The 12,293-nt window shown below is 44.4% G+C and overlaps 1 protein-coding gene across 1 annotated transcript in view; it reads right to left on the reverse strand.

Annotated features, from left to right (window-relative positions):
- Nucleotides 1-12,293, reverse strand: part of LOC146356222 (uncharacterized) — a 42,486-nt gene that overhangs the window by 25,427 nt on the left and 4,766 nt on the right. Inside the window, exons 2-7 of the mRNA XM_084830042.1 lie at nucleotides 11,617-12,144; nucleotides 10,154-10,352; nucleotides 9,433-9,506; nucleotides 8,519-8,645; nucleotides 5,559-5,864; nucleotides 4,354-5,472 (exon numbers count right to left, since the gene is read on the reverse strand). Coding sequence (XP_084686168.1) covers nucleotides 4,354-5,472; nucleotides 5,559-5,864; nucleotides 8,519-8,645; nucleotides 9,433-9,506; nucleotides 10,154-10,352; nucleotides 11,617-12,144 — 2,353 coding nt within the window. The remainder of the gene's footprint in view (nucleotides 1-4,353; nucleotides 5,473-5,558; nucleotides 5,865-8,518; nucleotides 8,646-9,432; nucleotides 9,507-10,153; nucleotides 10,353-11,616; nucleotides 12,145-12,293) is intronic.

Here is a 12,293-nt window from a genome sequence, read left to right on the forward strand (position 1 = left end):
GAACTACTCCGTTTTTCTTTTTTCGGTTTGCAGTTATAAACACTTCACCTACTTTTTTCTTAATTAAATATTTGGTATCTTCTTTCTTCTCTTGTAAGCATCTTATATCTTGTTTCAATTTTTGTAAATAGTAAAATATTTTCTTTCTCTTTAATGGGGCGAATGCTCCTCAAATGTTCCAAGTTAAACATTTATAATCCATTTTTTTAGAAAATATAAGATTAAGGTACTTTCTTAATTTCCACCTGAGTGCTGTCCTCTTCTTGTACATCAGGTTGTAGGTCTGTCCAATCTTTTCCATAAGTTCGAAGGAACTCTCTTGCTTTTTGAACTGAGTTCAACTTAAATCTCTATTCTCTGTAAGAGAAGACCACACCTTCTGGGAATTCCCATCTAAACATGATCTTTTTCTGTTTCAGGATTGTTGTTAAAAATGCATAATCCCTCCTTTTCCTCAGAAATCTTCCAGGAATTTCTTTCATGACGTTAATCTCTTTGCTCACCATCTTCAGTTTAGTTTTATAGTGCTTCTGGAGAACTGAATCCCTTGCACTTTTCTTTACAAAATGGACAATAATATCTCTGGGTAGACCTTTTGTTTTTGCATATGTCGAATTCAGTCTATAAGCTCGATCTATTTCCATTTCCATGATTTTCTCTCCTTTACTCAAAAAGGCTGCTATAATCTTTACCAATTCTGTTCTGAGGTCAGGTTCTGTGCTGCCATAACTTTCTGCGACCCCTCTAAAACGTAACGAACGTTCCTTATCTTTAAGCTCAAACCAAGCTAAGGCATCCTGCTCATGTTCTAACTCTGTAGTTACAATTTCTGCATTATTTTCTAGTACTTCCACTCTGTTTGTCAGCATTTTAAACTCTTCTGTTCTTTGATTTAATGCATCATCTAATTTCTTAAATTCTTGTCTCAATTCTTCCTTCGTGTCTCTAATCTCCCCCTTTACTTCCAATACTTGGCTCTCCATCCATTTTTCTATAGATTGTTCAAAGGTGCCCATCCTTTGTTCTATACGTTGTTCAAAAGTGCCCATCCTTTGTTCTATGCGTAGTTCAAAAGCCTCCATCTTTTTGCTTATAGCAACTATAATATTCTGTGTTTGTTCGTCCAAGGCCATCTTTTGTATATCTTGCTTCTGCTCAGGTACCTCTTCCTTACTTATAGATGTTGCTTTCACCGATAATTTCGTGGCTCCCGTCAGTCTCTTTTAAAGAGCCTTTCCTGGATTTAGTATTTGTACTTCATTGTTCTGTAGGCATCTCCCAGATATTCGCTCTACTACGAGTTATTCTGATATCCTTTGCTGGTTTATCCAAATTCATAGCACTCATTCAATTATCTTCTTCATTACTTCCTTTATAAATTAATCTATCTGGTTATCCAGTAAGTAATTGATCCTCCAATGCCAAAACAGATCTCTCTCAGTATCAAAAGGAAAAAAGAGACAAAAAAGAAAAAGAACATAAGCTGCTGATTTTTTAGCATCCAACAGGTGTCAGCAGTACTCCTTCTTTAATAAATTTCAGGCAGTCAGCCCACAAGTTGATATTATTCCAGCCTATTCCAGGCTTTCTGCCAAAGATTTATTTATTTTGACTTCGTCGCTTTCTCAAGGTCATGCAGAAGAAAAAAGCAACTGGACAAAAACATAGCTTTCAGCCATATAAATTCAAACATTAAAACCTTCAAGCAATGATTTAAAGAAATAGAAAGTTAATTAGGCTGTAATACTTATTCAAAAATGCAAACAGTCTCAGTACTCTTCCTTTTTTCTGCCTTTGAAAGGACCTCTTGAGCTAAATTCACTTTGTAAAGGTCAGCAACTCCTTGATTTTAATTCAGGTTAGATTTATACAACTGCCATACTTTCGCTTTTTGCTGTGCAAGTGGTGCTTGCTGGTAGCTTAAATTTCCAAATACTATCTAAGATTGGAGCTCGCTGGTCCTTACATTCTCTTAATTAATTAAGAGTTTCAAAACAGCGTTTCAGTAGGTGTTTACCTCCGGCAACTGACCTTAGTTTTGAGCCCCTTTGCACTCTCCGCAAAGGCAGCTGTTCTTCTAAGATTTCATCTGGATGGTACTGCAGGCTTCCCCTACATTTTCCAGGGGGAAAAAAAAGGTTTCTCAACCTTTTCACAGCTGTTTGAAAGAAGTGACCTGTGGAGCCCCACAAGTCACTGCCAGGATGACATGGCTCCTTACCAGAAGTCAGATTACATATTATTTGAGAAATCCAAGGGGGAGTAATACTGAGGGAGTTATATGAAGCTGGATTCTGTTTGTAGCATATTGGAATAACAACTTTCAGGATGCTACTCAACCTTTCATTTTTTCTTCTTTGTTGTGAATAATTGTGATCTTTTTCATACTGGAGGTTTTTAGGAATTATGTATATTTTAATTAATAAATAAATAACATAACACAAACAATATGCAATACCGTAATGCAATACAAACCCCACATAGAGAGAGAGAAAACACATATGGAGAGCTACAACCATCCCATAGGATTAAAACAAAGATCAAACATTGTCACAATAGAGACTAAAGTAACATTAATATCAAACTTAAATAATGCATCTCAATCGTACAAAATATAAACGTGGTGCTGAAAAGAAGTTACAGTAAGTGCCTGGCAGGCCTTTTCTAGGCATACTGCTCTACAATTGGGCAGGTGGGGTGGGGGGGTGTCACCAATGACAGGGCCTCAGATGGAGGGGGCAAATGGAGAAAGGCCTTGGTTGATGATCTCAAGGCACAGATAGGTGCATACATCTTTTCAGCACCAGTGTAGGGGAAATACTTTGGTTAAAAAATGTTATTTGGGCTTTTAAAAACTTGAATAACGGTGTTCCCGGTAGATCAGGTCCCTACAACCCTGTCAAGTGTGGGAAAATTGATTATTTGATTGGTTGACCCTGAGACTATGCAGTGCCTTTATAAATACCTGCTTATATACTTAGGTTATATTTTAAAACATTTAGTAACAAAAAGCAAATATATTGAAGACAATTATAGAATGAAGGTGGTTCTCTCGTACTTGTTAACCATGTTTTAAAAAGGAAGAGGGAACGAGACGAATCATAGTACATACGTTACCTATACAGGTTTCTGCTAGCAGAGGTCGCTCCCTGCTGGGAGAAACCCCGCCCAGTACCTTTCTTTTAATTTCTTGATGTTGCACTTCAACAAGATACGTGACATGATTGGTTACTGTATGCAAATTTTAACTCCCACCTCTTCATACCTATCCAGGAGATAACTTTGTGGAGCTGAAGCATTTCTCTGAGGAGGGCTGTCTCGCAGGAGGTGCTGAGGCGCGTCAAGGTGTGTGTGGGACTTTGGCTGCATCCTCTTCTGGTCCCAGAGGCTGCTAATATGAGGTGGGGGAGTACATCTGCTGCCAGTCAGTGTCAACACTACTGGGTTAGATATGGCTATGCACTACTTCCAGAGCCAGAGACAGTGAGCCTATGTACACCAGTGGCGGGGGAACACGGGCGGGAGGGTGCTGTTGCACTCATGCCCTGCTTGCAGGTTCCTGGTCGACAGCTGGCTGGGCACTGTGTGAACAGAACGCTGGACCAGAAGGACCCTTGGTCTGATCCAGCAGGGCTCCTCTTATGTTCTTAGATGAACCAATGATCTGACAGTATAAGGCAGCTTCCTATGTTCCTAACATAGTTCTTAAGGTACTGAGGGTCCAAGCCGTGCAGTGCGTCACAGGTAAAAACCAGCACTTTGAATCGGGCTCAGAAATGAATCGGAAATGAGTGAAGGCAAGAAAGGACCAGCACAATACGTTCACAAGGTCTGGTCCCAGTTAAAACTCTCGCTGCCAGTTCGGAAACTCAAGCGGCAGCTCCCACACCATCTTCACAGGCAGCCCCACATACAACGCACAGCAGGAATCCAGCCAGAGCAGGGACCGCCGAAGCCAGGCTATCCCCATCCAGAGAGGAGTATCAGGTGAAGCTGATGAAAGGCACTCTGCATCACGGAAAATACCTGTGCCTCTAGTGAGCGATGGATCCAAGAGAACCTCTTAGCTACAGATTGCTCATTAGGTCAGGAGTGGGGAACCTTTTTCAGTCCAACTGGGGCCACATTCCAAGGCAAAATGGACGTGCCCAAAGGCAGAGCGGGCGAGACCAAATGCGATCCACATCCTTTTTAAATTAACTCAGTGAATTCTTTGGCATCTATTAAGGTCCCTGTTCTACTGAAACTTTCCATACGCCATGCTTTTATATGGTTTCACCTGTGTGAATTCTTTCATGTAAAGTAAGTTAGCGAACCAGAAGCTCTTTTGACACTTTAAATATTGAAATCATTTTTCCCCTGTGTGAAATTTTTGATGTGAAATAAGGGAGTTTCTCCCAAAATACCTCTTTCCACACTCCAAGCATTTAAACGGTTTCTTGCCTGTGTGAATTCTTTGGTGTACCATAAGCTGTGAGCGCCAACTGAAGTTCTTTCCACACTCTAGACATTTAAATGGTTTCTCCCCTGTGTGAATTACTTGGTGTGTTCTTAGTTGTGAGCCTTGACTGAAGCTCTCTCCACACTCCAAACATTTGAATGGTTTCTCCCCTGTGTGAGTTCTCTGGTGTGTCGTAAGTTGTGAGCTCTGAACGAACCTCTTTCCACACTCCAGACATTTAAATGGTTTCTCCCCTGTGTGGATTCTATGATGTGCCATAAGGTGTGAGCGCCAATTGAACCTCTTTCCACACTCCAGACACTTAAATGGTTTCTCCCCTGTGTGAATTACTTGGTGTGTTCTTAGTTGTGAGCCTTGACTGAAGCTCTCTCCACACTCCAAACATTTGAATGGTTTCTCCCTTGTGTGAGTTCTCTGGTGTGTCGTAAGTTGTGAGCCCTGAATGAACCTCTTTCCACACTCCAGGCATTTAAATGGTTTCTCCCCTGTGTGGATTCTATGATGTGAAATGAGTTGCCCACGCTGACTGAAGCTCTTTCCACACTCCGGGCATTTAAATGGTTTCTCCCCTGTGTGCAATCTCTGGTGTCTCATAAGGCGTGAGTTCCATCTGAAGCTCTTTCCGCACTCCAAGCATTTAAATGGTTTCTCCTGTGTATAAGTTACTTGATGAGAAGGGAGATGCATCTTCTGAGGGAAAGTTTTTTCACATGCCAAACATTTAAGTGGTTTGTCTCCCATGTGAGTTCTCATATTAAGATTATGGCTTGATTGACAACGCAACGTTTTCCCACATACAAGGCACTGAGTCCTTCCTTCTCCTTTGTGTAGTATTTCTTGGACTGGGATTTCACAGATGTCACCACCCTGAGAAGCAGAAACTTCGTCCCTCCTCTTCCCTCTTGCCTCAGTTCTTGTGCTCTGCTCTTCAACGTCTTTACACCTGGCTCTTTCCAGCAACACCCTGTGTGGTTCTCCTCCATCCTCCTTGTCCTGGAGGGCATCACCACCTGGAAAGGAGAGGGACAACTGGTAAGAGGCCAAGAAAGAAACAGGATATGCAGTCAAAGAACTAACACTACCAGTTAACTATCACCTAGCAGCAGCGATTCCATCAGGCTACAGCAGGGGGAGAGATGGGACTCAGGGACTCTCCTTCGGCTCTTCTGAGAGACTGGTTCCATTGAGATGCTCCTCTTCCTCAATTGTTTCCTTAATTGCTGGTGGTTATAAGAATTTTGGGATTCTTGAGTATCCTCACCTAGGACCTCCGGCAAGGTTCTTTCGCAAAATTCCCCCTGGTTCTCAGCCGGGAAGGCATGGGGGTTTCTTTCTGCTTCTGGGCCGCCTGAGTCTTGCTCTTCCATTTTCGATTCATGCTCCATGGCAGCTGCCATCAGGGCTGAAAACATAAGAACATAAGAAGAGCCAGGACCAATAAGACCAAAGGCCTATTTAGTCTGGAATTGTGTTCACAGAGTGGCCAACCAGATGCCCCAATGGGAAGCCGACAAGTAGGACCTGAGCGCAACAGCAGCCCTGTGCTCGTGTTCCCCAACCACTGGTACACAGACGCATATTGCCTCTGATCCTGGAGGAAGTCTATAGCCATCATGACTAGCAGCCGTTGACAGCTCTATTTGCCATGTATTTGTTTAATCCCCCTTTAAAGCCAGCCAAATTGTTGGCCATCATAGAATCGTAGGGTTGGAAGGGGCCTACAAGGCCATCGAGTCCAACCCCCTGCTCAATGCAGGAGTCCAAGTCAGAGCATCCCCGACAGATGGCTGTCCAGCCTCATCTTGAATGCCTCCAATGTGGGAGAGCCCACCACCTCCCTAGGTCATCGGTTCCATTGTCGTATTGCTCTAACAGTCAGGATGTTTTTCCTGATGTTCAGCCGGAATCTGGCTTCCTGTCACTTGAGCCCGTGATTCCATGTCCTGCACTCTGGGATGATGGAGAAGAGATCCTGGCCTTCCTTTCTGTGACAACCTTTCAAGTACTCGAAGAGCGCTATCCTATCCCCCCTCAGTCTTCTCTTCTCAAGGCTAAACATGCCCAGTTCCTTCGGTCTCTCCTCACAGGGCTTTGTTTCCAGTCCCCTTGGACTGGAAGCTCACCACACCTTGCAGTAGAAAATTCCACAGTTTAGCTATGCATTCTGTCAAGAAGCACTTCCTTCTGTCTCTCCTGAATTTCCCACCATTCCATTTGGTGGGGTAATCCCAGTTCGAGTATTAAGGAGTGTGGTGGAAATGGGGAAGACGACTGTCATTTCAAGGGGTTTGTGGTGAACAACAATTTCTCCTTTCTGTGCCTAGACTTCTGGGTGGGCCTGTTGCTTTAAGTAGCCAGCTATGCTTCTTTTTATTATTATTGTTATTTATCAGTGCCAGCTATCTTCCTCTGATGGCATGACTTGATGGGCTTCTATTTACCCTCTGATAGTCCTTGGTTGGACTGCAACGTCTACCAACTAGTACGATTGCCTAGGATAGTTTGACCTCAATCACTGACGTCATTGGAGTATGGCCAGAACATAGGTGGGATTAATATGAGCATAACAGTAATAGGGTGGGATCTCAATGCAGGCCGACCCAGGAAAGGTGCTGCGGATCAGGCCTTTCCATTCTGAGGGGGTTCCCGGCAACTGTAGGGACGTATGCCTTATAACCTTGCTCTGTAGTTTCTTGCTGAGATCATTGCCTGGTGCTCTTTGGTCCCTGGCTCTGTTAGTTTCTTCCTGCTTAATAAAATCTTTAGCCTTCACCCATTGGGGTGTTCATTGTTTCTGAATCCTAAAAATAACTGTTGCCTCTTGACAACACCGCAAGAGGGAGAACAGCCTCTCCCTATTGGTTCCTGGACCCGTGGAAATTGCCTACCCCTGGTTTAAATGATAACTGGAAGGTACCAGGTTGGGGAGGGCTGTGCAAGGGCATTTCATTCCCCCCCCGAAAGGCAAAAAAGGGGCACCATCCCACAGAGAAAGCTATGACGCCCAGTAAGCGCTCCATATTTAATTCAATTCAATTCAATTTAATTTAATGTATTAATGTATTACATTTCTATACCACCCAATAGCCAAAGCTCTCTGGGCGGTTCAAAAAATTAAAACCAAATGCGGATGTTGACATTTTAAAAGATTTCTCACTGTCCTAAATCAATGGAGTTCTGAATTGGCACGCTGGCCTTAGATTTAGGCTCCGATCCTTTACGTATTTACCTGGGAGTAAGTCCCATTGAACTCAGTGTTGTTTTCAACTTAGGAACCATGTACAGGATTACAACATATGTAAAGAAAACTAAAAAAAAGGAGTATGTCACAATGATTTTACATGCTGCATGAATATCTGAACATGCTACATAATTTTTTATTTATTTATTTATTTCTATACCGCCCAGTAGCCGAAGCTTAAATATAACAACAGCCAAAAGTACTCCAACAGAAATAGTGGATCACAAAAAAAATCAGTCTTAATATGGTTTAAACATTATGTTAAAACATGTAAAGCTTGACTTGGAAATGCTTTATGCCAGAATACATGGAAACATTTAAGATATGATGACTCAACACCATATATTTCCATTATGTTATCTATATTTTAAGGAGCCAAATGAAGGCCCTGAAAACGGTTAACATATTATTTCTATTAGCACGCCTAAGGAGCAGTGTGCATCTATCTCCTTCCTCAGAATACTTACATGAAAAATATTAATGACAACTTTGATTTTAGATTTGACTTGCATTGCATCCATTCTAGTTGCCGGATTTGACCTGTACCCTACACTGCTATCTGGAGAGATGCTGGGGGCGGCAGGACTTTTTTCTGTCTAAACTTACACAGAATTGCATCTGAATTCATTTTATGAAACAAGTGGACATTTTTCTCACTGGACTGATCTCTCCCTTTTTATTAAGATTTTGTTTTAATCTTGATTTTAATGTTGGCCTACTTGAGTGCCACTTTTGGAAGAAAGACAGGATATAAAATTAAGAAATTAAGCCATTAATATGCACCTATCAAGACACAGACCACTAGGAAGCCTTACCCAGAGAAGCCAGATTGCCAGAGTTCTCCTCCATCACATCCACATGCAGCGCTCTTTGGCCTGGATCCAGCAATGCCCGCTCCTCACTGGTGAAATACACAGCCACCTCCCCAAAGGTCACCGGACACTGAAGGGAGGAGAAAATGTGGTCTTCTTAGCTTATGGGAAAAGGGGAGTAAGAGGGGACATGATACAGGAATATAAAACTATGCATGATACGGAGGAGGCTTTCACCCTCTCTCATAATACCAGAACCTGAAGAGGTCATCCATCGAAGCTAAATGGTGGGAAATTCAACTGAGACAAAAGGAAGGATGTTTTTAAACAGCGCATAGTTCAGCGAAGGAATTTGGTTCCGCAAGACGTTGTGATGGCCACCAATTTGGTGGAACCAGGTTGCAATCCTATGCATCTGTAGACAGAAAAGAAGTCCTACAACTCCCAGCGTAGCTGGCTGGGGAATACTGGGAGGTGTAGGGCCTCTTTTCTGTCTTAACATGCATAGGATTGCAACCTAGCAAAATTCATGGAGGATTATAAGACTATCAAGGCATATTGGACGTGAACGCGAACAGAACAGAATAAGAAGGGGAGAGGGTGCGATTGCCGTCATGTCTGGCTTGTGGACATCCCAGTAGCACCTTGCTGGCCGCTGTGGGAAAAAGGATGCTGTTCAAAATGGGCTTTTGGTCAGATCCAGCAGGGCTATTCTTATCGTCACAATCTGAAACTATAGTTAAGATGAGGTGCTTGAGGGGTTTCCCTTGAGGGATTCTAACCTTCGTGTGTGGCCTTCCCACCATTTCCAGTGGCTGCCTTCATTAAAGCAAAGGGAGAGAGCGAGATCCTTTAGGGCTCAGGCCTAGACCTCCGGGCCGCCCCATTGCTTGTCTCCCCACAGATCCCTCCCCTACCTGATTGGGCAACACAGCAGCTGTTTCCACTCCAGCACAAACAGGAGGAGGCATGGTTGGCGGCATTTCATTGCCTGTGAGGAATACAGAAGCAGATATTGTAGCACAAAAGATTTATAAAAAAATTAAATGGGTTTTTTTCATTCAGTTCCTTGTGTGAAGAAACAAGAAAGAATCTTTGCATGTTGGCTCTTAGGGCCAAATTCCAAACTGCTTCTCTGGATGTATTACAGATCCACAGAATATAGCTAAGGCAGGGAGACAGCATCGCTCCCACCCCAGCCTGCAGAGCAAGTGCCTTTCTAGAGCTCTGCCGTGGTAAAGGAACAGGACTTCCAGCCTTTAAGCATATACACATTTGGGCTCTGCAGCTGAAGAGATCACATCAGGAGGTTGGTTGTCAGAATTCGCAAACGATTTGTGAGCATCTCTTTTTAAGCACTGCTATGCCATCTGCAGTGCATCTCCTCCACCCCATCCTGCAGAGGAAGACAACTGGGGTTGAAAGACAAAGGAAAATGTGGGTGTAAGGAGGCTACATTCTAAGGAAAATCAGATTTTTAGAGTTGGAAGGGACCTTGGAGATTATCTAGTCCAACCCCCTGCTCACTGCGGAGTCCACAATGCAGGACTGCACCATCCCTGACAGATGGCCCTACAGCCTCTGCTTAAGTTCTTCCATGGAAGGAAAGCCCACCCAATTTGCCCCAGGAATCCTTACCCAGGACAGTGGCAGCCTGGTCAAAGTCCTCCAGGAGCGACCGTAACAGGGATCCCTGCCTGGTGCCTGATGGAGCTTTCGTTGCCTGACGGCAGGGGTGCTGAAGCTTTTTCAGCCCCAGGGCCAAATTCCATTTCGATGAAGCTCTCAGAGGCCGCATTCCAGGGGTGAGCGGGGCCACAGGCAAACGTGGGTGGGGCTGAAAAAGAGAAGAGAACCCTGTTATTATGAATTTATACAAGGAAGCACTATTCAGAAGTAAACATGGGCATGATGGAATCACTCAGCAATACTTCCAAATATCATCCCAAATGCCCAGCCTCGGCATGTCTACTCAAAAGTAAGCAGGGCAAGGCTCAGAAGTAAGCAGGACTGAATCATTCAGCAGCACACCCAAGCAGCATTTGTACACCGAAGCAAGTATGAGTGTCATGTCTACTCAGAAGTAAGCAGGGCAAGGCTCACAAGGAAGCCGCTTCCTCCCATGGCCCTGCTTGCTCTGCCATGCAGGGAAAAGTTCTTATTCCAGAAGAGCAGCCAGTGAGAGCTTTACCCTGCCAAGAACTGAGAAAGGGAGCCTTTACAGCAGAGATGAGGGACTTGTTGCCCTCCAGATGTTTTGGCTGACAACTCCTCCCATTCCTCACTGTTGACTGACTATACTGGCCGGGGCTGATGGGTGTTGTAGGCCAAAACATCTGGAGGACCACATCTTGTCCATTCCTGTGTACACTGTAACGGCAACAGCTTCATTTCCCAGAGGAACTAGCTGCTGATTGGAGAGAAGAGTTTTTCCCTCTGTGTCAGATGGGGCAAGGCCCGGGGAAGAAGCTGTTGAAATGGAGCGGGAGCCCCCTTAGGCTGGCCAGCCGGAGGTTACCCACCCCTGCCTTAGAGAAATCAATTGCTACTTCTGTTAACTGTCCCTGCACCTGAAGCCGAAGTGAGGAAGGATCCAATGTAGGAATGTGAAGTGGGATTAGGGAAGGAGTGGTGCAGGCAAAAGGTTTGGGGGTTGGATGTCCTCCCCTTGGGTTGAACCCCCACGCCAAAAAGTTGGACGACTAATAGATATTTTTTTCTTATTTCACATTATCTGTGAAACGGAACAAGTTGCCATCGGAGTTCTGCCAGGCTCTGTCATTGCGGGCTTTTAGTAAGGCCTTGAAAACATATTACTTTTAGGACGGCCTTGAAACATATTACTTTACCATGGCCTTCTCTTGATATGACTGCTGTCGCTGCTGCTACTGCTGCTGTTGTTGCTGCTGGTGGTTTTATTGTTGTTTTTATTGGTATTTTACTGTCTTTGTGTTTTTATCGTTTGAAATATTTTAACTGTTTTTATGTTTTTTATTGCTGTGAGCCGCCTTGGGAGAACTCCTGCCCTGAAAGGCAGCCAACAAATGTTTTAAATTAATAGATAAAACCTCCATGGAACTACCAGGATAAAACACTCTCACCTGCTGCTTTTCCTGTGTCTTGTCCTCCACCTGGCTCAAGAGGAAACCTTCTGCCAGGGCCACTGCCTGGGAGCTGGTCTCTGGTCCACATTCCCTCACCCAGCTCTCCATCTCCGGGGGCAGAATGGTCAGAAACTGCTCCAGAACCACCAGGTCCAGGATCTGATTTTTCGTACGTTGCTCTGGCTTCAGCCACTGAAGGCAGAGCTTGTGGAGTTGGCTGCAAGCTTCCCGGGGCCCCTCGGCCTCTTGGTAGCGGAAGTGCCTGAAGCCCTGGCGCTGAACATCCAAGCCGAGGGTGTCCTCCTCACCCAGGATCTCCTGGACGGTTCTTTCCCAGAATTCCCCCCTGCTGTCATCCCGGATGGCATCAGGCTCTCTTCCCTCTTCTGGGCCAGCTGAGTCTTGCCCTTCCATTTTCGACCCGTGCTCCAAGACAGCCCCCATCAAGGCCAAGATATCACCTTTCTGGCCTTCCACTTTCTTTCTTAAGATAAGATAAGATGCTCCCAGGTTGAGCCTTCTAATCTGTGGGAAATGAAGCAGCTCTGTATGCAGAATATTACACTACTGAAGCACTATGGTATTTCATAAGCAAAAGTGGATGATTCCAGCTAGTGGCTCCCTGACGGAAAGGCAGTGTCAGGGTTGTATCTGAGCCCATAGAGTCCCAAGGC

This window comes from Heloderma suspectum, chromosome 2, assembly GCF_057233095.1.
Source record: "Heloderma suspectum isolate Gila_16-S chromosome 2, 16-S_ref, whole genome shotgun sequence".
Classification (NCBI taxonomy): domain Eukaryota; kingdom Metazoa; phylum Chordata; class Lepidosauria; order Squamata; family Helodermatidae; genus Heloderma; species Heloderma suspectum.